At 42.0% G+C, this 23,800-nt stretch overlaps 1 protein-coding gene across 1 annotated transcript in view; it reads right to left on the bottom strand.

The window, feature by feature from the left end:
- Positions 1–22,790, bottom strand: part of stxbp4 (syntaxin binding protein 4) — an 85,872-nt gene extending 63,082 nt beyond the window's left edge. The window contains exons 1-7 of the mRNA XM_038974603.1: positions 22,551–22,790; positions 15,846–15,919; positions 15,385–15,480; positions 13,959–14,028; positions 13,318–13,392; positions 7,066–7,157; positions 207–360 (exon numbers count right to left, since the gene is read on the bottom strand). Of these exons, the coding sequence (XP_038830531.1) occupies positions 207–360; positions 7,066–7,157; positions 13,318–13,392; positions 13,959–14,028; positions 15,385–15,480; positions 15,846–15,912 (554 nt within the window). The 5' untranslated portion in view covers positions 15,913–15,919; positions 22,551–22,790. The remainder of the gene's footprint in view (positions 1–206; positions 361–7,065; positions 7,158–13,317; positions 13,393–13,958; positions 14,029–15,384; positions 15,481–15,845; positions 15,920–22,550) is intronic.
- Positions 22,791–23,800: the final 1,010 nt, after the last annotated feature.

Below are 23,800 nucleotides of genomic sequence, written 5' to 3' on the forward strand. Positions count from 1 at the left end.
CAAGGAAAGAGGCACTGAGTTTGAAGGTACATATACATATACATATACATATATATATATATATATATATATATATATATATATATATATATATACACATACACATACACACACACACACACACACACACACATATATATATACACACACATATAGACAGTCCTTCAACTGTCAATTTCAACTGTCAATTTCAGAATGTCACTTACTTGAAGACGGGCTGTGTAGGGGCTGTGTTGGGGTTTGACGTATAGGGGGGCCCAGTGGTATAGGGTGGTCCTGTGACCCCCTCTTTAGGACTGAGGAGCTGGCTGGTGGGACTGGTAGATCTGGAGGAGGAGGAGGAGGAGTCTGTCTTGCCTCCTGGAGAGAAAGAGAGAATTATTATTCTAAAATCAACACCCCAATTAGAATTTGGACCCAAATATTTGACAGCGTAACCCCACCAATAGCTATTTACGGAAGTGAGGTTTGGGGGCCACTCTTCAAACTGGACATCCAATTGAAGCCCTACATGCAGAATTATGTTGTAAAAGTCCAAAGAAACACACCAACTAATGCATGTAGGGCAGAATTAGGGCTTTCCCGCGGTAATGAAAACACAAAAAAATATAATTAAAATTGTGCCTAGGGTTGCAAAGGGTTGGCAACTTTCCGTTAAATTTCCGGAAATTTTACATGGGTAGGTAAGCCCGGGAATTTGGGGAATTTTGCTTAAATTCATCAAAAAAAGTGAACATTTTTGTGGGATACACATAAGGCAATTCTAGGTCTTGTGGCATATTTTGGTTAAACTATCCCCAATTCAATGGAACTGCAACCCTCTGCCTGCACAGTGCATGTGCAGTGCACTCTGAAGATCTGGCACACTACATGAGATGCTATTGAGCCCACACTACTACACTGTCTGAGCCAAGGACTACATGCTTTCTGGTAAGTTTTGATTACAATTTTTATTTTACATTTATTTAACTAGGCAAGTCAGTTAAGATAAAATTCTTATTTTCAATGACGGCCTAGGAACACTGCCCCTGAACTGCCTTGTTCAGGGGCAGAACGACAATACCTGGTGGGGTGAATATATTTTATATGACATACATTATATTTTGTTACCTAGTAAATAGTAGCCTACAGCAAAGTGTGTTTAAATCATTTATAACTTGTTAACAATTTCTGCTAGTTAGTTTTTGCTACCATGTGGGTTTAAGCTTGCTTGAGCCTGCTAACTGAGGAGTGTTAATTCAACTGTTTCCATACATGTTTCATTTTAAAACATTTATCTTACAAAGGAGTTGTTTAATCTCATTGCTTAACTATTTATCTGTACATGGAATTGTATTTGGTATTTTTTTTACTAATTTTGTCCCTAATCTTTACAGGAGATATTTCACTGCGGCTAATGTAGAAGGAAAATCTGTGCACATTTGCAAATACTGTGCCAAATCATATGTGAAGAATGCAACAAAGATGCAGAATCATCTGGCCAGAATCATAAAGTTCCCTCAGGGCTCACAACAAGCAACCTCTGACAAAAGTCCTTCTACTTCTATTCGAGGTGAAAATTATGAATCAGACACCTTATCGATAGCAACAGCTCATGGTCCTCCTGGAATCAGAAGTTTTTTTGACTCAATGGAGGAACGTAGTCCGAGAAATGCTGGTGAATGTCGTGCTCAAGCTGTGTATGCAACTGGTTCACCTCTGATGCTCACAGGCAATGTGTATTGGAAGAGATTTCTGAATGTTCTTCGCCCAGCATTCACCCCTCCAACCAGACATGCTTTATCTACTCATTTGCTGGATGCAGAGTTCAAGTGAAGGTCAAGCAAATCATAGAGAAAGCAGACTGTATTGCAATCATCTCTGATGGGTGGTCGAACGTTCGTGGGCAAGGAATAATTCACTACATCATCTCCACCCCTCAACCAATATTCTACAAGAGCACAGCCACAGGGGACAACAGACACACTGGTCTCTACATTGCAGATGAGCTGAAGGCAGTCAATGACCTTGGACCACAGAAGATATTTGGACTGGTGACAGACAATGCTGCGAACATGAAGGCTGCTTGGTCTAAAGTGGAGAAGTCCTACCCTCACATCACACCCATTAGCTGTGCTGCTCATGCATTGAATCTGCTCCTCAAGGACATCATGGCACTGAAAACAATGGATACACTACAAGAGAGCCAAGGAAATGGTTAGGTATGGGAAGGGTCATCAAGCTATAGCAGCAATCTATCTCACCAAGCAAAGTGAGAAGAATAAGAGCACCACATTGAAGCTGCCCAGCAACACCAGTTGGGGTGGTGTTGTCATCATGTTTGACAGTCTCCTGGAGGGGAAGGAGTCTCTCCAAGAAATGGCCATATCACAGTCTGCCGATATGGACAGCCCCATCAAGAGGATCCTCCTGGATGATGTATTTTGGGAGAGAGTGGTAAGCAGCCTGAAACTCCTGAAACCTATAGCAGTAGCCATTGCACGGATTGAGGGAGACAATGCCATCCTGTCTGATGTTCAGACTCTGTTTGCATATGTAAGATAAGAAATCCATACTGCCCTGTCCACTTCACTGCTGCTCCAAGCAGAGGAAACTGCAGTTCTGAAATACATCAATAAGCGTGAAGATGTCTACCTGAAGCCCATACACGCCCCAGCGTACATGTAGGACCCCAAGTATGCTTGCAAGAGCATCCTGTCTGGTGCAGAGATCAACAAGGTCTATGGTGTCATCACTACTGTGTCTCGTCACCTTAGCCTGGATGAGGGCAAGGTTCTTGGCAGTCTGGCGAAGTACACTTCCAAGCAAGGGCTTTGGGATGGAGATGCAATATGGCAGTCGTGCAAACATATCTCATCAGCCACCTGGTGGTAGGGACTTTGTGCATCTGAGGCTCTTTCCCCTGTTGCTTCCATCATCCTCCAAATCCCACCAACATCGGCCGCATCAGAGCGCAACTGGTCCTTGTTTGGGAACACACAAACCAAAGCACAGGGTTGAAAAATGGGTGGCGATCCAGGCAAATTTGAGGCTTTTAGAACCTGACAACGAGCCATCCTCAACAAGGTTGGAACGTGACAGTGAAGATGAGGCCTCGGAGTCTGACGTTCAAGAGGTGGACATTGAGAAGGTCCAGAGAGAAGACATGGAAGCCTGAGAGGAAGACAACCAAAGCTTTAGTTTCTTGACTATCATTTTACAGATGCACGTTGAAAATGTTTTTGGGAGACGCGATGGATCTTTGGGGATCATTCAATATTCCCTTTCTTTTGTTGTTCAGTGAAATCATCCCATGTGATGAGTCAACTCATTTAATTAAAGTTCAATTCGTAACTAAATCGCTTTTTATTTCTATTGGAAGGATTTAATAATTTGCAATTATGTCTACTTATGATAAGGTAAAATTATTATGTTTCTGTGTCCATATGATATGGTAAATATATCCTATGCAATAAAACATCTACATTTAAATGCTATTAATATTAATTTGCATTTATTCCCATTAATTCCCACATATTCCTGTTAATTCCCACGGAAAGTTTCCACCTCTGAATATTCCCCAAAATGTGCAACCCTAATTGTGGCTACACCTAAATTCAATTCTCCATTTTAAAAGCACTTCAAACCCAAGAGCTGAGTCCAGAAACAAGCCCTCTCAGTCAGCTGCTGTTGGACCCAACCAACCAAGCTGACACCAGCACTGCTTCAAAAGAAATCATTCAAATAAATAAAATTGTGACCCAATCAAAGGACTCTTATTTACAACATTGGAAAAAACTAAACAAAATCCCAAAGCCGACTAAATTGCTATCTGGCCCTAAACAGAGAATATGAATTGGCTGATTATCTCTACTCTGTCAGTGATACGAAGCAGAGACATATCCTTACCAAGTACAGGCTGAGTGACCAAGGATTAGCAATAGAAACTGGCAGACATAAAGACATGGCTACCCAAAGAGGAGCGTGTAGGTGGTCGCTTCACGACAGGCGAGGCCGAGATAGAGATTCACTATCTCCTTTACTGTGAGAAATATTACTCATCAACAGATTAATTGTTTGCAGAAATTACTACATGGTGTCATCACTACTGTGTCTCGTCACCTTGGCCTGGATGAGGGCAAGGTTCTTGGCAGTCTGGCAAAGTACACTTCCAAGCAAGGGCTTATTCCAAGTTTTAACTTATTAAACCCAGAGGAAAAACAAAAAAATACTTATGGGTGAAGGAGCAATGGCTTCTTTTGTAGGCAAATATGTATTTGCCTGCCATAGCCTGACACTGAATAATAATAAGCAGTAACGTACTTATTATTAGTATTATTGTTATTACTATTAATATTAGTATTATTGATTATTATTCCAAATAATAGTGGTATGGGTAGTAGGGATGATGGTAACAGTAGTCGTTTAATGATGGTGGTGATGGTGGTAGTAGAAGTAATGATTATGGTAGTTGCAGTACTGATGTAATGATGAGGATGACAGTTATAACTGAATTATAGTTTTAGTAGGTAGAGATATTAGAGGTAGAAATGCTTCTAGTGGTAATGGTAGTAGTAGGGATCGTTGTAGTATTAGTGTTAATGACGCCGGAGGGGATGGCTGACGGTTTACGGGTTGTGCTATTTAAAAAATATATATAATTGGCATTGTTTGTAACTTATTTTGAACATAATGTTGCTGCTACCGTCTCTTATGACTGAAAAGAGCTTCTGGACATCAGAACAGCGATTACTCACCTTGAACTGGACAAACAAATTTCTTTAATGAGTCCGGCGCGAAGGATATACTGCTTCTCAGAGACCAGGCCCAAATCTCTGTCATTCACGTGAAGAAAAGACGGAAATACAGGGGGTGGAGGTCTGGGTGCCTTGTGTGAGAATTCGTCGAAGAGTGGGTCACCCGCCTCAACCATCCGTTCTATTGGCCAATGTGCAATCATTGGATGCTCTCCGTTCGAGACTATCCTACCAACGGGACATAAAAAACTGTAATATCTTATGTTTCACCGAGTCGTGGCTGAACGACGACAAGTGTAATATACAGTTGGCTGGGTTTTCCGTGCATCGGCAGGACAGAACAGCTGCGTCTGGTAAGACAAGGGGTATGTATCTATTTGTCAATGACAGCTGGTGCATGATGTATTTTAAACAGGACCACAAGACCTTTAAACAGGTCAACACTCATAAGGCTGCTGGGCCAGACGGATTACCAGGATGTGTACTCAGAACTAGTGTCTTCACTGACATTTTCAACCTCTCCCTTATTGAGTCTGTAATACCTACATGTTTCAAGCAGACCACCATAGTCACTGTGCCCAAGAAAGCGAAGGTAACCTGCCTAAAAGACTACAGCCCTGTGGCACTCACGTCGGTAGCCATGAAGTGCATTGAAAGGCTGGTCATGGCTCACATTAACACCATCATCCCGGAAACCCTAGACCCACTCCGATTCGCATACTGCCCCAACAGATCCACAGATGACGCAATCTCAATTGCACTCCACACTGCCCTTTCCCACCTGGACAAAAGGAACACCTATGTGAGAATAATGTTCATTGACTACAGCTCAGAGTTCAAACACCATAGTACCCTCAAAGCTCATCACTAAGATAAGGACTCTGGGAGTAAACACCTCCCTCTGCAACTGGATCCTGGACTTTCTGACGGGCCGCCCCCAGGTGGTAAGGGTAGGCAACAACATCTGCCAGGCTGATCCTCAACACGGGGGGCCCTTCAGTGGTGCGTACTTAGTTCCCTCCTGTACTCCCTGTTCACCCATAACTGCGTGGCCAAGCACGATTCCAACACCATCATTAAATTTGCTGACGACAACAGTGGTAGTCCTGATCACTGACAACTATGAGACAGCCTATAAGGAGGAGGTCATAGACCTGGCAGTGTGGTGCCAGGACAACAATGTGAGCAAGACAAAGGAGCTGATCGTGAACCACAGGAAAAAGAGGGCCAACGCCCCATCGACGGGGCTGTAGTGGAGCGGGTCGAGAGTCGAGAGTTCCTTCCTCTATTATTATTTACTAGCAATTTATATTATTATTATACATTATTTTATTACAATGTATATTGTATACATTGTTGCTTTGGCAATATTGACGCAATGTTTTTCATGCCAATAAAGCAGCTTGAATTTGAATGTGAGAAAGGGAATATGGATGTGAATTAGAAGAGGTGTGAAAGGGATTATGGATGCGAATTAGAAGGGGTGTAAAAGGGATTATGGATGCGAATTAGGAGGGGTGTAAAAGGGATTATGGATGCGAATTAGGAGGGGTGTAAAAGGGAATATGGATGCGAATTAGGAGGGGTGTAAAAGGGATTATGGATGAGAATTAGGAGGGGTGTAAAAGGGATTATGGATGCGAATTAGGAGGGGTGTAAAAGGGATTATGGATGAGAATTAGGAGGGGTGTAAAAGGGAATATGGATGCGAATTAGGAGGGGTGTAAAAGGGATTATGGATGAGAATTAGGAGGGGTGTAAAAGGGAATATGGATGCGAATTAGGAGGGGTGTAAAAGGGATTATGGATGAGAATTAGGAGGGGTGTAATAGGGAATATGGATGCAAATTAGAAGGGGTGTGATAGGGATTATGGATGAGAATTAGGAGGGGTGTGATAGGGATTATGGATGAGAATTAGGAGGGGTGTGATAGGGAATATGGATGAGAATTAGGAGGGGTGTGATAGGGAATGTGGATGAGAATTAGGAGGGGTGTGATAGGGAATATGGATGCAAATTAGAAGGGGTGTGATAGGGATTATGGATGAGAATTAGGAGGGGTGTGATAGGGATTATGGATGAGAATTAGGAGGGGTGTGATAGGGAATATGGATGAGAATTAGGAGGGGTGTGAAAGGGAAATGAGGAAGATAATTGTTAGCTACATGCAGTTGAGGAGGGGAAGGGAGGATAACCAGGTCCTAGGTCAAGTGTGTGAGTTCCAAATTGTACCCTATCCCCTATATAGGGCCCTGGTCAAACGTAGTGCACTAAATAGGGAATAGGATGCAATTTGGGACGCAAAAGGTCCTAGGTAGAGAAACTCACCTGTAGAGAGCTGTGTAGGGGAGACCCTCCCTGAGCTTCCTTTAAAACTGCTGTGGGAGCCATACTTATTCATCAACTCAATGAACTCCCGCCTGGAGGACAGACAGACAGACAGACAGAGACAGACAGACAGACAAACACAGTCAACATCCTCAGAGAAACAGTACAGTAGAGCTCTGTCTCCCTCCCATGGTCACACACACACACATTGATTCCAAGTGACATCTGACAGGAGCAGACCCATTAACAGTGGCTTCTTTGTTAGTAGTTGATATTAGGATTATCTGAGCTAGATCAGGATGTTAATCCGGTTTAATCTCGAGGTAAAGAGTCTACTGTGTTATGTGTTCAGGTAAAGAGTCCTAAGTATGTCTTAGAAAGAAGGATTGACCTCTTGGCCCCAACTGTCTGATCTGGGAATCAGTCTGCCATTTATAGGGTTAGGGTTATACTGTACAGTGGGCTCCAAAAGTATTGGGACAATTATGTTTTTTGTGATTTTGGTTCTCTACTCCAGCACTTTGGATTTGAAATAATATAATGACGATGAGGTTAACGTGGAGACTGACAGCTTTAATTTGAGGGTATTTTCATCCATGTCGGGTGAAGCGTTTAGAATTGACAGCACTTTTTGTACATAGTTGTCGTCCCCCCCCCCCCCCCCCCCCCCCCCATTGTAGAGGAGCAAAAGTATTGGGACAAATTCCATTGCATATTAAAGTAGTAAAAAGTTAGGTATTTGGTCCCATATTCATAACATGCAATGACTGCATCAAGCTTGTGACTCTACAAATTGGTTGGATGCCTTTGCTGTTTGTTTTGGTTGCGTTTCAGATTATTTTGTGCCCAATAGAAATTAATGGTAAATAATGTAGTGTGTAATTTTGGAGTAATTTTTATTGGGAATAAGAATAGAATATATTTCTATACACTTCTACATTAATGTGGATGCTACCATGTCTACGGATAATCCTAAAAAAATGGTGAATAATGATGAGTGAGAAAGTTAGACGCACAAATATCATATCCCCCAAAAATGCTAACCTCCCCTATTATTGTAAGGTGAGAGGTTAGCATGTCTTGGCGGTATGATATAAAATGCTAACCTCCCCTGTTATTGTAATGGTGAGAGGTTAGCATGTCTTGGGGGTATGATATAAAATGCTAACCTCCCCTATTATTGTAATGGTGAGAGGTTAGCATGTCTTGGCGGTATGATATAAAATGCTAACCTCCCCTATTATTGTAATGGTGAGAGGTTAGCATGTCTTGGCGGTATGATATAAAATGCTAACCTCCCCTATTATTGTAATGTTGAGAGGTTAGCATGTCTTGGCGGTATGATATAAAATCCTAACCTCCCCTATTATTGTAATGGTGAGAGGTTAGCATGTCTTGGGGGTATGATATAAAATACTAACCTCCCCTGTTATTGTAATAGTGAGAGGTTAGCATGTCTTGGCGGTATGATATAAAATCCTAACCTCCCCTATTATTGTAATGGTGAGAGGTTAGCATGTCTTGGCGGTATGATATAAAATGCTAACCTCCCCTGTTATTGTAATGGTGAGAGGTTAGCATGTCTTGGCGGTATGATATAAAATGCTAACCTCCCCAGTTATTGTAATGGTGAGAGGTTAGCATGTCTTGGGGGTATGATATAAAATGCGAACCTCCCCTATTATTGTAATGGTGAGAGGTTAGCATGTCTTGGCAGTATGATATAAAATGCTAACCTCCCCTATTATTGTAATGGTGAGAGGTTAGCATGTCTTGGCGGTATGATATAAAATCCTAACCTCCCCTATTATTGTAATGGTGAGAGGTTAGCATGTCTTGGCGGTATGATATAAAATGCTAACCTCCCCTGTTATTGTAATGGTGAGAGGTTAGCATGTCTTGGCGGTACGATAGAAAATCCTAACCTCCCCTATTATTGTAATGGTGAGAGGTTAGCATGTCTTGGCGGTATGATATAAAATGCTAACCTCCCCAGTTATTGTAATGGTGAGAGGTTAGCATGTCTTGGCGGTATGATATAAAATGCTAACCTCCCCAGTTATTGTAATGGTGAGAGGTTAGCATGTCTTGGGGGTATGATATAAAATGCGAACCTCCCCTGTTATTGGTAATGGTGAGAGGTTAGCATGTCTTGGCGGTATGATATAAAATGCTAACCTCCCCAGTTATTGTAATGGTGAGAGGTTAGCATGTCTTGGCGGTATGATATAAAATGATAACCTCCCCAGTTATTGTAATGGTGAGAGGTTAGCATGTCTTGGCAGTATGATATAAAATGCTAACCTCCCCTGTTATTGTAATGGTGAGAGGTTAGCATGTCTTGGCGGTATGATATAAAATGCTAACCTCCCCAGTTATTGTAATGGTGAGAGGTTAGCATGTCTTGGCGGTATGATATAAAATGCTAACCTCCCCTGTTATTGTAATGGTGAGAGGTTAGCATGTCTTGGGGGTATGATATAAAATGCTAACCTCCCCTGTTATTGTAATGGTGAGAGGTTAGCATGTCTTGGGGGTATGATATAAAATGCTAACCTCCCCTGTTATTGTAATAGTGAGAGGTTAGCATGTCTTGGCGGTATGATATAAAATGCTAACCTCCCCTGTTATTGTAATGGTGAGACGTTAGCATGTCTTGAGGTCCTGATATTTGTGCGTTTATAACTTTCTCACTCATCATTATTCACGATTCATTCAGCATTATCCGTAATCATGGTAGCATCCACATTAACGTAGAAGTGTATAGAAACATATTCTATTCTTATTCCCAATAAAAATGACTCCAAAATTACACACTACATGATTTACCATTAATTTCTATTGGGCACAAAATACTCTGAAACACAACCAGAACAAACAGCAGATGAAAGACAGACGGACGGACGGACAGTCTTCTTAATATGTCAGACTGTATCCGTCTGGCTGTCCATCCGTTGGGCCGTAGTGTGTGACGTGGCTGACAAACAGTGAAAAGCACAGGGTCCAGCAGAGTGCCAGGTCACTTTATGTCAGGCCCGGTGTACAAGACGGGGTTAGACGTGACAGGAGAGAGAGAGAGGACACAGGACAGACGCCTTTCCTCAGCAGTTAGGAGGATTAGAGTCCCAGAGGAGGTTTGGGAAGTGTTTAAATGTACCCAGTGTTTACATGTACCCAGTGTTTACATGTACCCAGTGTTTACATGTACCCAGTGTTTACATGTACCCAGTGTTTAAATGTACCCAGTGTTTAAATGTACCCAGTGTTTAAATGTACCCAGTGTTTACATGTACCCAGTGTTTACATGTACCCAGTGTTTACATGTACCCAGTGTTTAAATGTACCCAGTGTTTAAATGTACCCAGTGTTTAAATGTACCCAGTGTTTAAATGTACCCAGTGTTTAAATGTACCCAGTGTTTAAATGTACCCAGTGTTTAAATGTACCCAGTGTTTAAATGTACCCAGTGTTTAAATGTACCCAGTGTTTAAATGTACCCAGTGTTTAAATGTACCCAGTGTTCAAATGTACCCAGTGTTTAAATGTACCCAGTGTTTAAATGTACCCAGTGTTCAAATGTACCCAGTGTTCAAATGTACCCAGTGTTTAAATGTACCCAGTGTTTAAATGTACCCAGTGTTTAAATGTACCCAGTGTTCAAATGAAGCCACCCCTGATTGGCAGATGAGTGTATACCCTGATTAGAAGTACCTGTTGCTCATCGGTTGCTCACTTGTGTTCCCTACAAATGTTGTTTGAAAAGATGGGTACCTACACACTGAAGAAGGCTTCAAGCTGAAACGTCTCTCTCTATTTCAGAGCAGCTCTGCTTTCAGATCAAGTCTTGATTTAGTATTTATTAGGATCCCCATTAGGATTAACATAATTAAAACAATAACATAACACATCAATACATCACATTAGACATTATTACTCTAATATTAAACATTTACAATATAAAATGTACAATATTACTGTGTGTGTGTGTGTGTGTGTGTGTGTGTGTGTGTGTGTGTGTGTGTGTGTGTGTGTGTGTGTGTGTGTGTGTGTGTGTCTCTTCATAGTCCGTGTTATGCCGTGAGGTGTTTTATCCTACTTTTTCTTTTTACAGATTTCAGACTTGGGGACTGTGAAGAGACCCCTGGTGGCATGTATTGTGGGGTACGTATGGGTGTCTGATCTGTGTGCTCGTTGTTTGAACAGACAGCTTGGTGCTGTCAACATGTCAATACCTCTCATAAAGACCAGTAGTGATGCAGTCAATCTCTTCTCTTCTTTGAGCCAGGAGAGATTGACATGTCGTTGATGTTAGCTCTCTGTGTACATTTAAGGGCCAGCTGTGTTTCTCTGTTCAGGGCCACTGTAATGTGTCCTTCTTTGTGGCACTTGACCATATAACTGGGCAGTAATCCAGGTGTGACAAAACTAGGGCCTGTAAGACTTGTTTAGTTGATTGTTATGTCAAGAAAGTAGAGCAGCGTTTTATCACGGACAGACTTCTCCCCATCTTGTGCCAGGTCCCTCAAACCGGTGCTCCTGGCACCTACTACTATACCCCGTTCAAAGGCATTTAAATATTTTATCTTTCACCCTCTGAATGGCACACATACACAATCCATGTCTCAATTGTCTCAAGGCATAAAAATCCATCTTTAACTTGTCTCCTCTACTTCATTTACACTAATTAAAGTTAATTTAACAGGTAACATCAATAATGGATCATAGCTTTCATTTGGATTCACCTGGTCAGTCTGTCATAGAAAGAGCAGATGTTCCTAGTGTTTTGTACACTCAGTGTATACTTTGAAGTACGCTGGAAAATGTGTTGAACGTAATCAAAAAACATGTAAAACGCCATCCACACACAGGGGTTAACTGGGGTTGTGTTACTTCATGTTTCTACCATGACAGACGGCTTCCTGTGCTGACTGAGGTCAGAAGGAAACACCCTCACAGCTATGAATGAGTGTGCTTTCTCTGTCCTCTAATAAGCACTTTTCTGAATCTGCACATTTGATACAGCCAGGCCTCAAACACTGTTACACAACACTCAACCTATCTTCCCTAAAGCTTCCCCAAGGCTCTCTGTTTCTGTCACCCTATTCCCTATATAGTGCACTACTTTCAACCAGGGCTCCAGTTAGAAATAGAATATTCCTAATAAATGATATACATGATATATAATACATTATTATTATAATACATTATTAGAATAGGGTCCATTTCTGAGCGAACACAACCCAAAGTCCTTAATGTTCTTACTGTAGTAACCAGATTGTTTTATTTATCAAAAGCAAATCAAGGGTTTTTTAACCACTTAGCTCCTAACAGTATCTACCCTTGTTCAGTGACAACAATGTAGTGCTCTGACGTAGTGCACACTACCATACGTAGGCTACACACAAACGTACGTAGCCTTAGTCTAATAGTGATGGGGGAATAAATCGATACAGTTTCATATTGCAATATATGACTCCCAAGTATCGTTTTGGAAATAAATCAATAAAATATGTACAGTACCAGTCAAACATTTGGGAGAATGACAAGCGTGTGCAAAGCTGTCATCAAGACAAAGGGTGGCTATTTGAAGAATCTCAAATATAAAATATATTTTGATTTGTTTAACACTTTGTGTTTTTTCATAGTTTTGATGTCTTCACTATTATTCTACAATGTAGAAAATAATAAAAAAAATAAAGAAAAAGCCTTGAATGAGTGGGTGTGTCCAAACTTTTGACTGGTACTATATATAATATATAATAATCATATATCAAATCAAACAAGACCAAGAATGGCAAAACTTCTGATACAATAAATAAAATACATGTAAAAGGGCAATTCCGACACTTTTCAACCTCCTAGTCATTATCTCCAGCACCATAACAGTGTCTATATTATGTGAAAACAGCCTATTTTCTATGATCTGTGGTTAAAAAGAGAAGAAGAAAGGTCCTACAAAATGCCTCTGTGACCTGACAGGTTACGATTAAAACTTAAAAAGAAAAACAGTGATTTTCAAAACTGGCAATGAGTTTCTAGCCAGAGAAAATGTATCTTCTCTCTCCCCACAACACCGCAAATCTCAGTGTTTGAAAATCACTGTTTTTAAAATATCGTCATCGGGCAGAATTTGTTTTACTTGACATTTTTTCTATAAAGCGCTGTTATCACATATGTAGACACAGGACTGGTGCTGGAGATGAGGTTGAAAAGTGGTGGAATTTCCTTTTAAATAAAGTCAGGCTCGGCTACCTGCTTTCATCATCCCTGGCAACCATCAGAGACATGTGATTGGAGGCTGACGCTGACCGGAGGATATCCACCGCCCTATAGGACCACAGGAGAGAGGAGAGCAGTTTTAACACTACACCCGGGTTCAGGAAATTATACATCCCAAATGGCACCCTATTCCCTTTCTAGTGCACTACTTTTGACCAGGGCCCATAGGGAATAGGATGCACTACTTTTGACCAGGGCCCATAGGGAATAGGGTGCACTACTTTAGACCAGGGCCCATAGCGAATAGGGTGCACTACTTTTGACCAGGGCCCATAAGGAATAGGGTGCACTACTTTTGACCAGGGCCCATAGGGAATAGGGTGCCATTTGGGATACACAGAACATGGTGATGGAACTGACATAACACCTTCAGTCATCGTCACCTCTAGAGGTCGACCTCTAGTCACCTCTATGTAGAAAACTGTTGTTTTTTAATTCAATGTGTGGCATTCAAGTATTACTCCTGAGTTGAAACACAAACGCCAATGTAACATACTTTGCATAGCATCATTCACACCTTAGGTTCAGAAGACCTAATGGCTAACGAATGATTAACAAACAACTAAACTCACATGACCTAATTATGGCCGTACCACTGTGCACTAATGACCTACCTCTCGTTGGTTACTCCTCCTAAACTCATATTATTTACTTCCAAAATGAGGTCGCCCGTTCTAAGCCTCCCTGGAACACACAGATAGACAGAGAGAGAAAGAACGAGAGAGAGAGAGTGAAAGAGAGAGAGAGACAGCGAGAGAGAGACAGCGAGAGAGAGAGAGAACGAGAGAGCGTGAAAGAGAGAGAGAGACAGCGAGAGAGAGAGAGACAGCGAGAGAGAGAGTGAGAGACAGCAAGAGAGAGAGAGTGAAAGAGACAGCAAGAGAGAGAGAGTGAAAGAGACAGCAAGAGAGAAAGAGAGAGAGAGACAGCGAGAGAGAGAGAAAGAAAGAGAGAGAGAGACAGCGAGAGAGAAAGAAAGAGAGAGAGAGACAGCGAGAGAGAAAGAAAGAGAGAGAGAGACAGCGAGAGAGAAAGAAAGAGAGAGAGAGACAGCGAGAGAGAAAGAAAGAGAGAGAGAGACAGCGAGAGAGAAAGAAAGAGAGAGAGAGACAGCGAGAGAGAAAGAAAGAGAGAGTGAGGGAACGAGAGAGAAAGAAAGAGACAGTGAGGGAACGAGAGAGAAAGAAAGAGACAGTGAGAGAGAGAAAGAAAGAGACAGTGAGAGAGAGAGAAAGAAAGAAAGAGACAGTGAGAGAGAGAGAGAGAGAGAGAGAGAGAGAGAGAGAGAGAGAGAGAGAGAGAGAGAGGGAAAGAGAGAGAGAGAGACAGCGAGAGAGAGAAAGAAAGAGACAGTGAGAGAGAGAGAGAGAGCGAGAGGGAAAGAGAGAGAGAGAGAGAGAGAGGGAAAGAGAGCGAGGAAAAGAGAGCGAGAGAGGGAAAGAGAGGCAACGAGAGAGAATGAAAGAGAGACAGTGCGAACGAGAGAATGAGAGAATGAAAGAGACAGCGAGAGAGAGAGAGAGAGAGAGAGAGAGAGAGAGAGAGAGAGAGAGCGTGAGAGGGAAAGAGAGCGAGAGAGAGAGAGGGAAAGAGAGCGAGAGAGGGAAAGAGAGCGAGAGAGGGAAAGAGAGCGAGAGAGGAAAAGAGAGCGAGAGAGGGAAAGAGAGGCAACGAGAGAGAATGAAAGAGAGACAGTGCGAACGAGAGAATGAGAGAATGAAAGAGACAGCGAGAGAGAGAGAGACAGCGAGAGAGAGAGAGAGAGAGAGAGAGAGAGAGAGAGAGAGAGAGAGAGAGAGAGAGGGAAAGAGAGCGTGAGAGGGAACGAGAGCGAGAGGGAAAGAGAGCGAGAGAGAGAGGGAAAGAGAGCGAGAGAGGGAAAGAGAGCGAGAGAGGGAAAGAGAGAGAGAGGGAAAGAGAGCGAGAGAGAGAGAGAGAGAGAAAAAGAAAGAGAGCATTTTACCATCATCATCTGTAATAGAGGTTATTTATCAACATACTAAATTAGCCAAAAACAACAACAATCAGAAAGTAACGTACCATCCTGAGCAGCCAGCCCTCCCGGTAATACCCGCTTGATGAAGATCCCAAACTCCTCACGTGTCTGCTCTCTGTAGCCACCGATGATCTTCACCCCTGGATGAGGAACAAGAGACAGAAGCAACACCTTATATGAACCACCAGTGGATAAAGGTTATAGGGGCAATCTATTCAGCAGATAGTACATTTTAGAGCAATTGAGAGGTAACAGTATCGGAGCTGCCACTATTTAGAATGTTGTGGTGCGTTAGCTCACTGCGCAGCTCTTTTTGCGGAGGGAAATGTCGCCCTTCGACTTGCTATAATAATCATTCGTTACTAGGGCCAGGAGTTTTTCCTTGACTACATAATCTGACCAGGGAAACCTCTGGGCCCCAGTTATAGCTGTTTAAAACATATATAGACTATAGCTACATCCATTCGTAATGCATATCACATAAGAGGTCAAGTTGTATACTGACCCAGTCCTTTCTTACAGTCGCAGAACTCCAGTCTCTCGATGGCCCGGTTGATGCCGTGAGGCCCCATGACGGTCCTGGAACACACAAACACCTTCTCGGTCACGTCACCCCAACGTTTACCCATTTAACTAATAAATATTCATTTAAACCCCTTCCTCGTGGATGGGAAGAGAAGAAGGCTCATGACGGATAGAGGAAGAGAATGGAAAAGAGATAAAGGAAGATAGAAAGAGAGGACACCTCTCACAGCCACATGGTTCATCGGATGAGCTTTCATCTCCGGTCTCAAGATGTAATTGAATCATTGTCCAAAGGATTTCGTTAGAATAGGTTCCCAGAGCCACACCAATATGTTCCATAACCAGCTGTGGACTGGCTTTACAGACGAGCTGGGATGAGATGTGTCAGGAGCCGCCGCGAGTGGGTGTGTGTGTAGGGAGTGTGTGGTCTACGGAGCCACCAAAGTGTCTGGCAAGTGTGTGAGGTGAGTGTGGTCTTCCAGAGCGGCTGCAAGTGTGTGTGGAGAGTTTGTGTCGGTGCGTTCTGAGTATATGTGGCGTCAGAAGCAGCCGCCAGACACAGACTGACAGGGTTTCAGCATCAGGGGAAAAACAAAAACACACCGTCTCATCTCTTCACAGGGACTTTGACAGGCAGCATCACATCAGCTCAGGCTGTCCAGACCAATCTCCCTCTGAGCCATTCACGGCATTAAAATGCTTCATATGACAGTAATAACCAAGGACTTACCCAATCTGAAAAGAAGATTTGTTGTTGAGAATTAATGCCATTATGCTGGACGTGTACATTGTATGAGGACGGTCAAAAGGTTTTCCAGGCCACATCATGTGATCAGGAAAAACTCTTGGCCTTAATTGTGTGTGTGTGTGTGTGTGTGTGTGTGTGTGTGTGTGTGTGTGTGTGTGTGTGTGTGTGTGTGTGTGTGTGTGTGTGTGTGTGTGTGTGTCATTGCATGCTGTGTCACTGATGGGAGTAAATGGTTTACAGCAGCAAAGCGCTTTTAGATCTTTTCAATTATGAAAAAGTAATTACAGTCTAAACAGGTGCATTAGGTATTGGAAAACACTGCTGCCAATCTGCAGACCTGGGAGGACAGGACAGGGCTGGGAGGTAATCCTCTGGAAAAACAGACAGATACAGGAAGAAACAGAGGACAAAGCTTTGGGTTCAAACTAGGACATTGGATGACTACAGTCAATACAATTAATTTCAAATGTAGCGTACGCACATCCAATAACTTGCAAGTGCTGTGTACAAAAATACACAGCACTTATACCCAAACACTGATAAATGCTCTGGCACAATAAACTGCGGGAGCATTCATTATATTTTACAGTCGATACAACAGTACATCTGTGGTCCAGACAGTGTGGCTGTATGCTGTTTACGTTCTCCATATACTGCGGTTCCAACTATTGTCTTGACTTGAAAGCTTTCATAAGACTTCCTATCAGATGATCATTCATTGGGGCTTTCTTTTTCCAACAGCTGCTTGACCTCTGCGTTTAATCTTTTGCCCTTCAGCTTGTGCTATGTACCCAGCACCTGTTACGTATATTTGGCGGCCAGACCTTTCACTAATTTGTGCTTTACTTGGATGACATTGGTCATGAAAAGAAACCACCTTTTTACACCACAGGTACTGTACCAGAATCAAGATCCAGGCCACGGACTTATAGGTTGTTGTGTTCATCAAATATCTCTTGTATATCTGTGTCGTGTCTGGACTATCATTAAATGTGAAGACTGTATATTATCAAATAAATTCTCTATGTGCAATTTAATTATGTGATTAAACTAATCATGTAACTTTAATTAACTAGGAAGTTGGGGCACCACGTAAAAATGTTGTTTATATAGTGTCAATTTCCCAAATATAACTCTTTAGATATTTTCATATCTTATCAAAACAGTCGCTTATTTTTATTTTTATTTTTTAAATAATTTTTATCCCATTTTCTCCCCAATTTTCGTGGTATCCAATCGCTAGTAATTACTATCTTGTCTCATCGCTACAACTCCCGTACGGGCTCGGGAGAGACGAAGGTCGAAAGCCATGCGTCCTCCGAAGCACAACCCAACCAAGCCGCACTGCTTCTTAACACAGCGCGCCTCCAACCCGGAAGCCAGCCGCACCAATGTGTCGGAGGAAACACCGTGTACCTGGCCCCCTTGGTTAGCGCGCACTGCGCCCGGCCCGCCACAGGAGTCGCTGGAGCGCGATGAGACAAGGATATCCCTACCGGCCAAACCCTCCCTAACCCGGACGACGCTATGCCAATTGTGCGTCGCCCCACGGACCTCCCGGTCGCGGCCGGCTGCGACAGAGCCTGGGCGCGAACCCAGAGACTCTGGTGGCGCAGTTAGCACTGCGATGCAGTGCCCTAGACCACTGCGCCACCCGGGAGGCCCTAAAACAGTCGCTTATTAATTAATTATTATTATTACCTCATCAGTTCATTACTGAATGTCGCAAACCCTTGGATATCTGTACGAATCCTAGCCTAAATCATGAATCTGCGATAGTAAATAAATAATTAAGCCAATTTGTATAAGTAACTAAATAATCACACAGAATTACATGAACAAACAGTAGACATTTGGGTTACTACATGATACAAAGAAAAAGTCCCTAGCTGACGATGCCGATATGATGGCTTAGTAGACAAAGGAAAGGGGTGGGGACTGAGAAAGAGCGGGAAAGACTAAATGGATTCACTACACACAGTTGATAATTATATTAATTGAAATGCTAATACTTTACACATGAACGGCCGCTCATTCGAGAATAATTGCAATGTATATATTTACGCCCGTATGTCGTTGTTGTCTTCTCTGTTGGAATCGCCGGTCCGTCTGCTGGAGAGTCAGATCAGAGAGTCTCTGGTTAACTTTCCCAGAAGTCACAATGTCCTTCGTGGTTGTAGCTTTCTCCGCGGCTCTGGATAGTGTCTGTTGTAATGGATACGTCAGGCCTACAGATGGTCATTGCATAGAATAGATGCTTCCGCGGTTGTCGGTATTCTTGTACTAGATTTACGTAATTTCCAGCTGCAGATTAGTAATTATACGTCTAAGATTTTCTCTTATTCTTTAGTGATTGAGTCTCAGAGTTTAACAATTTCCAGCAGTGTAGCCACAACTACAGCTGTATGGTCTCCGTGGCCTATAGAATTGTAGCCATTCCAATGTGAGGACTCTGTCCCGGCGTTCTCTGACTTAATGTACATTTTGAAGGAAGTGGGTTTTATACTCTGTGGAAGAAGGGGGCTTCTATAATGCCTAATGTGATTTCTGGGCTCACGAGGGTGTGGCCATTGACTAGTTAAAACTTTATAACTAAACAAGTATCTCGTATAGAAGGACAACATGACATTACATCTTCTCACAAATAGTTTCATATTTAATCATATATTTACACAACATTCAGGTAGAAAACGAATAACTGAGAAATGTACACTTCCAAAGCCGTTATTCTGTGCTACCATCCTTCCTGATGTCACAAAAATAAAACAACTTCGACAGGATTGTTCTTTAAATACCCACGGACCATTCCCACATTCTCAAAAATATAAATATTGTTTAATCCTCCAATTTGGGGGATAAGGAGTTGTCATGATTGGCCTGCTCGGGTCAGGTTACCAGGGACCACAACCCTACAGAGAGATCACTCACACCCACCAGAGGGGAAGAGATTGAGAGGTATGGAGATGTTTTTTTTATGACACCTCACGCCCATTGTAAATCTAAGGCAGCAGACAAAATTCCTTTGTCCTCTCACTATGGTGAACTGGCCTCAGAACATTAACATGCAATAAATGGACTTTGGGACAATAGGTTTCGTCAGCCACAATGGTGGTAATGACAATAGATGAAATATGAAAATTAATGGGGCAGCAGGTAGCTTAGTGGTTAGAGCGTTTTGACAGTAACCGAAAGGTTGCTAGATCAAATCGCTGAGCTGACAAAGTAAAAATGTGTCATTCTGCCCCGGAACAAGGCAGTTAACCCACTGTTCCTAGGCCATCATTGTAAATAAGAATTTGTTCGTAACTTACTTGCCTAGTTAAATATAAAATGAATGTCATTTTTGTTACGTTATTAAAAGTTAAAGGACAATGTTATATGATGATGAAAATGATCCCGCTAAAGGGATCGGTGTGTTAAGAAGTTAAGAGTTTTCCTAGTATGTGCCTGATGTTTGCATATTGTACGTTGTGTGGAAAATGTCCAGATCAAAGAGAATGTTTTTCTGAAGATGAAATGTGAAGTTAGTTAAAAATTGGATCTGAGTAAAATCCAGACCTTGCCTCGTAACTTGGTACGCCCAGAGAATTGCCCTAAAGGAAAAAACGCCCATTTCTGATCTGAGGGTATAAAACATGTGAGTTAAGAATGAACATATCAGACTAAGTGACCCTGAGCTGCAGCCAAGGTCTGAGTGGTCAGCAAACCCAAAACACAACACGAGGTTGAAGACGACAAAGGAACCTTTTAACAACCTATGCTACGGACGAGTAGCTGTATCTAAAGGGGGTGAATTCAAGCAGGACCACCCGGTCACCACTCTCCAAGGAATCGTGTGTCTACACTGTTTTCCTTCCCACGCTGGAACCATCCACACGGATGATTATTCCTCCTCAGAAGACCCTTTTCAGAGCGAGGGCGAGGAAACAGACCACTAAGAGGAAGGACTGACATCGTGAGGAGAACAGAGAGTTACACCCGGTAACCGAAGACGGACCGTCATCAGAGAAGTCAGAATCCGGTCCACGCAGAGACACCCCATTGGAGACTTTCAACACGTAATTACATCATTATATTCTGACCCATCAGAGCGGCAGTTCGGGGCAAGGTTAGGGTTAAAATAAGCATAGCTGACAAGTGCACCCAAGTGTATTTTTCTCCCCGTTTTGTGTAACACGTGTCAAATTGTGTTGGCCCGCTAGGGACCTGTTTTATCCTACTAAGTTCTAATCAATAGCCTAGACTGTGTGTTTGTGTCACGCCCTGACCGTAGAGAGCTTTTTATGTCTCTATTTTGGTTTGGTCAGGGTGTGATTTGGGTGGGCATTCTATGTTAATTTTCTATGTTTTGTATTTCTTTGTTGTTTGGTCGGTGTGGTTCTCAATCAGAGGCAGCTGTCTATCGTTGTCTCTGATTGAGAACCATACTTAGGTAGCTTTTTCCCACATGGTTTTTGTGGGTAGTTATTTTCTGTTTAGCTGTTTTGTTTGGCTGACAGAACTGTTCGCTTTCGTTCTCCTGTTTGTTGTTTTTGTTCGATTGGTTTTTTGGATTAAATCATGAACACTTTAAACGCTGCACCTTGGTCCACTCTTCCTTCAGCCCACGAGAAGCGTGACAGTTTGTGTATCTTATATTAGCATTTTAGCTTGTTAGCAAATAAATAATCAACTCAATTGGTGTGGTACGGACTTATTTGTCGAGACTCGGGTTTGTGCAGATTCCCGGATTATGCGACGTTCAGAATGAGACTGTAGAGGAAATTGACTAATTAGCGACTGTTATAAAATCGATATTCTGATATTCTTTGAGTTAATTTGGGAAATAGAAACTCAATAAAGCTAAAACTTTCCCATGGTGCCACAGGTTAATTAGTTAATAATTGCCTTATTAATTTAATCACATAATTCTAAACCGTTAATCATTCGACGAGCAGCAGTCACAACATTAATCAATACAACGTCACGACAGAGTTGAACAAAGAGAAGCTCTTTGTTCCATAGGTTTCTTTCCTCTCTCTTTCTTCTTGGCCAGGGGGAAGAGAGTCTCTGCCACGAATGTATGACCTGTTGTTAAGTCATAAAACTTGGTGGGAGAGGGAGTGAGAGAGGGGGGAGCCACAATATACACCCCAAAGGGCCATATCGTGACATCTGCTACATGTGCTGACTAATCAAAACATGACCTGGTCTATAAAAAAAAAAGTGAAAAATATCACCTGATCAGACCATTACTCCAGTTCCAGTTGTCTGATAGGTACTGTTTGGCGTAGCACAGAGAATTTTTGACCAACCTTAACTTGTCGATACTTCCTCAATTCCAGACTTGGAAGAAAACCAATGTCTTCTAAATGTCCATGTCTAGTTTCAGGGGGTTTGTTTGAATTTAGAAAATGACAAGATGGCGTCGTACACATTGTTGGATTACTTCATTAAGTAAAAAACTGATTTCATTTCATAACGGAGCATTAGACAACTAGACATGGACATTTAGAAGACATTGGTTGTCTTGCAAGTCGAGAATTGAGTAAGTATCACCAAGTTAAGATTGGTTGAAAATTCTCTGTGCTACGCCAAACAGTACCTAACCTGTAACGGCTAATGTAGCGTCACAATTGCCTGTTACAAACTGCTAGATAATAAATGCCTTGTCATAGCAGACCTACCCACATTTGCTATCCTATAGCTTTCATCATCCAACACCTTGTCAGCTTATGGACTGATTTAGAGTTGAGGTATGCTTTTACAACAGATCCCTGCGCAACTAAAGCATGTGCATAAATCTTTCATTGATGTCAATGGGAAAATTATATATAAGTACTCAGGAGTTGACAGAGTGTCTGCATGTTTGTCTCTGCCCTGCTCATGACCCTGGAAGTAGCAGAGGAAAAGGGTTCAGCTAGAGGTTATAACACTCCAGATTTAGGAAGAGCTGACCTGGTTTCCTGAGTTTCCGTCAGCGGCAACCGCTGATTGGCTGAATTACCCGGAGCACCAGGTGGTTGGCGTTGTCAACAAAGCATTATGACAGAAATATGATGATAAGTTTTCGAACTACCGGTAGTTTCTTTGAGAAGATATATAAAGCGATCTATGAATTTGAACAACAGCATAAATACACCTATTTCCATCTTGCAAGTCAAAAAACCGAATGACTACTGCTGTACGTGCTGCCACTGTTTTGAACAGATTAGATTGTGCTAGAACGAGCAGCCAGCTCATGACCAAACGAGTGCACCAGGGAGAATGTTCATCACTAGTTACCACAGCTACAGAGTCATAAACCCCGCCTATTTCTACAATTTCTTCTTCTTAAAATGTGATTTTAAAACCAACCCTAACAACATTAATCACACCGCTAACCTTTATGCCTAACCCTAGCCTTAAATTAAAACCAAAAAGCTAATTTTTGTTTTCATGAATTTTTACAATATGGCTGTGGTAACTAGTGGAAACCAGGGAGAACGCAACAAGCATGCAGATGCAATAAGTGAAAGCATAATCTAACTGCGGATAGCTAGCTAATATATTGTCACAAAGCATGATCTTCTAGCCAGGTAACTTTCATTCTGAAATAACTTCATATTTCTGAGTTACTCAGATATTAGTTTAGAAAGAGTTGAAATTGGCATGGAAATACCTAGTCAGTTGTACAACTGAATGCATTCAATTGAAATGTGTCTTCCTCATTTAACCCAACCCCTCTGAATAAGAGGAGCTAATTATTTATCAAAGGTAGACATGCACATTTGAGCCCCTCAGAGAGGTCCATTCACCTGGTGCTGTTATGATTTATGCTGCAGTTCGCCCTGATAGAAAATACCTGGTAAAACAATCCAAGCAATGTTCACGGAGGCGGAGCTGCTGTTGGCAGTCACTGAGGGGCAAAGTAGAAAGTAACTGAACAGATTGTTTTGAACAATATATTTTTCAAACAGGAAAATGTACACATTTACTGCACTTTCATTAGCATTTAAAACATAATCCAATAATTATATAATCTATATTTTTCTTTAAATAAAAATATATTCACTTTTTTTTTTTTAACCCATCACATATTATTAATTTTGACCAATCACAAGTGGGACTCCGTCCCTAACACCGTAATAGACATGCCACCTCTGGTTTCCATTCATGAAGGAATAGAGGGAAGAGGTATTTTCTATGGCCCGTCTCTGCCCTGCTCA

The sequence above is a fragment of the Salvelinus namaycush genome, chromosome 35, assembly GCF_016432855.1.
Source record: "Salvelinus namaycush isolate Seneca chromosome 35, SaNama_1.0, whole genome shotgun sequence".
Classification (NCBI taxonomy): Eukaryota; Metazoa; Chordata; class Actinopteri; order Salmoniformes; family Salmonidae; genus Salvelinus; species Salvelinus namaycush.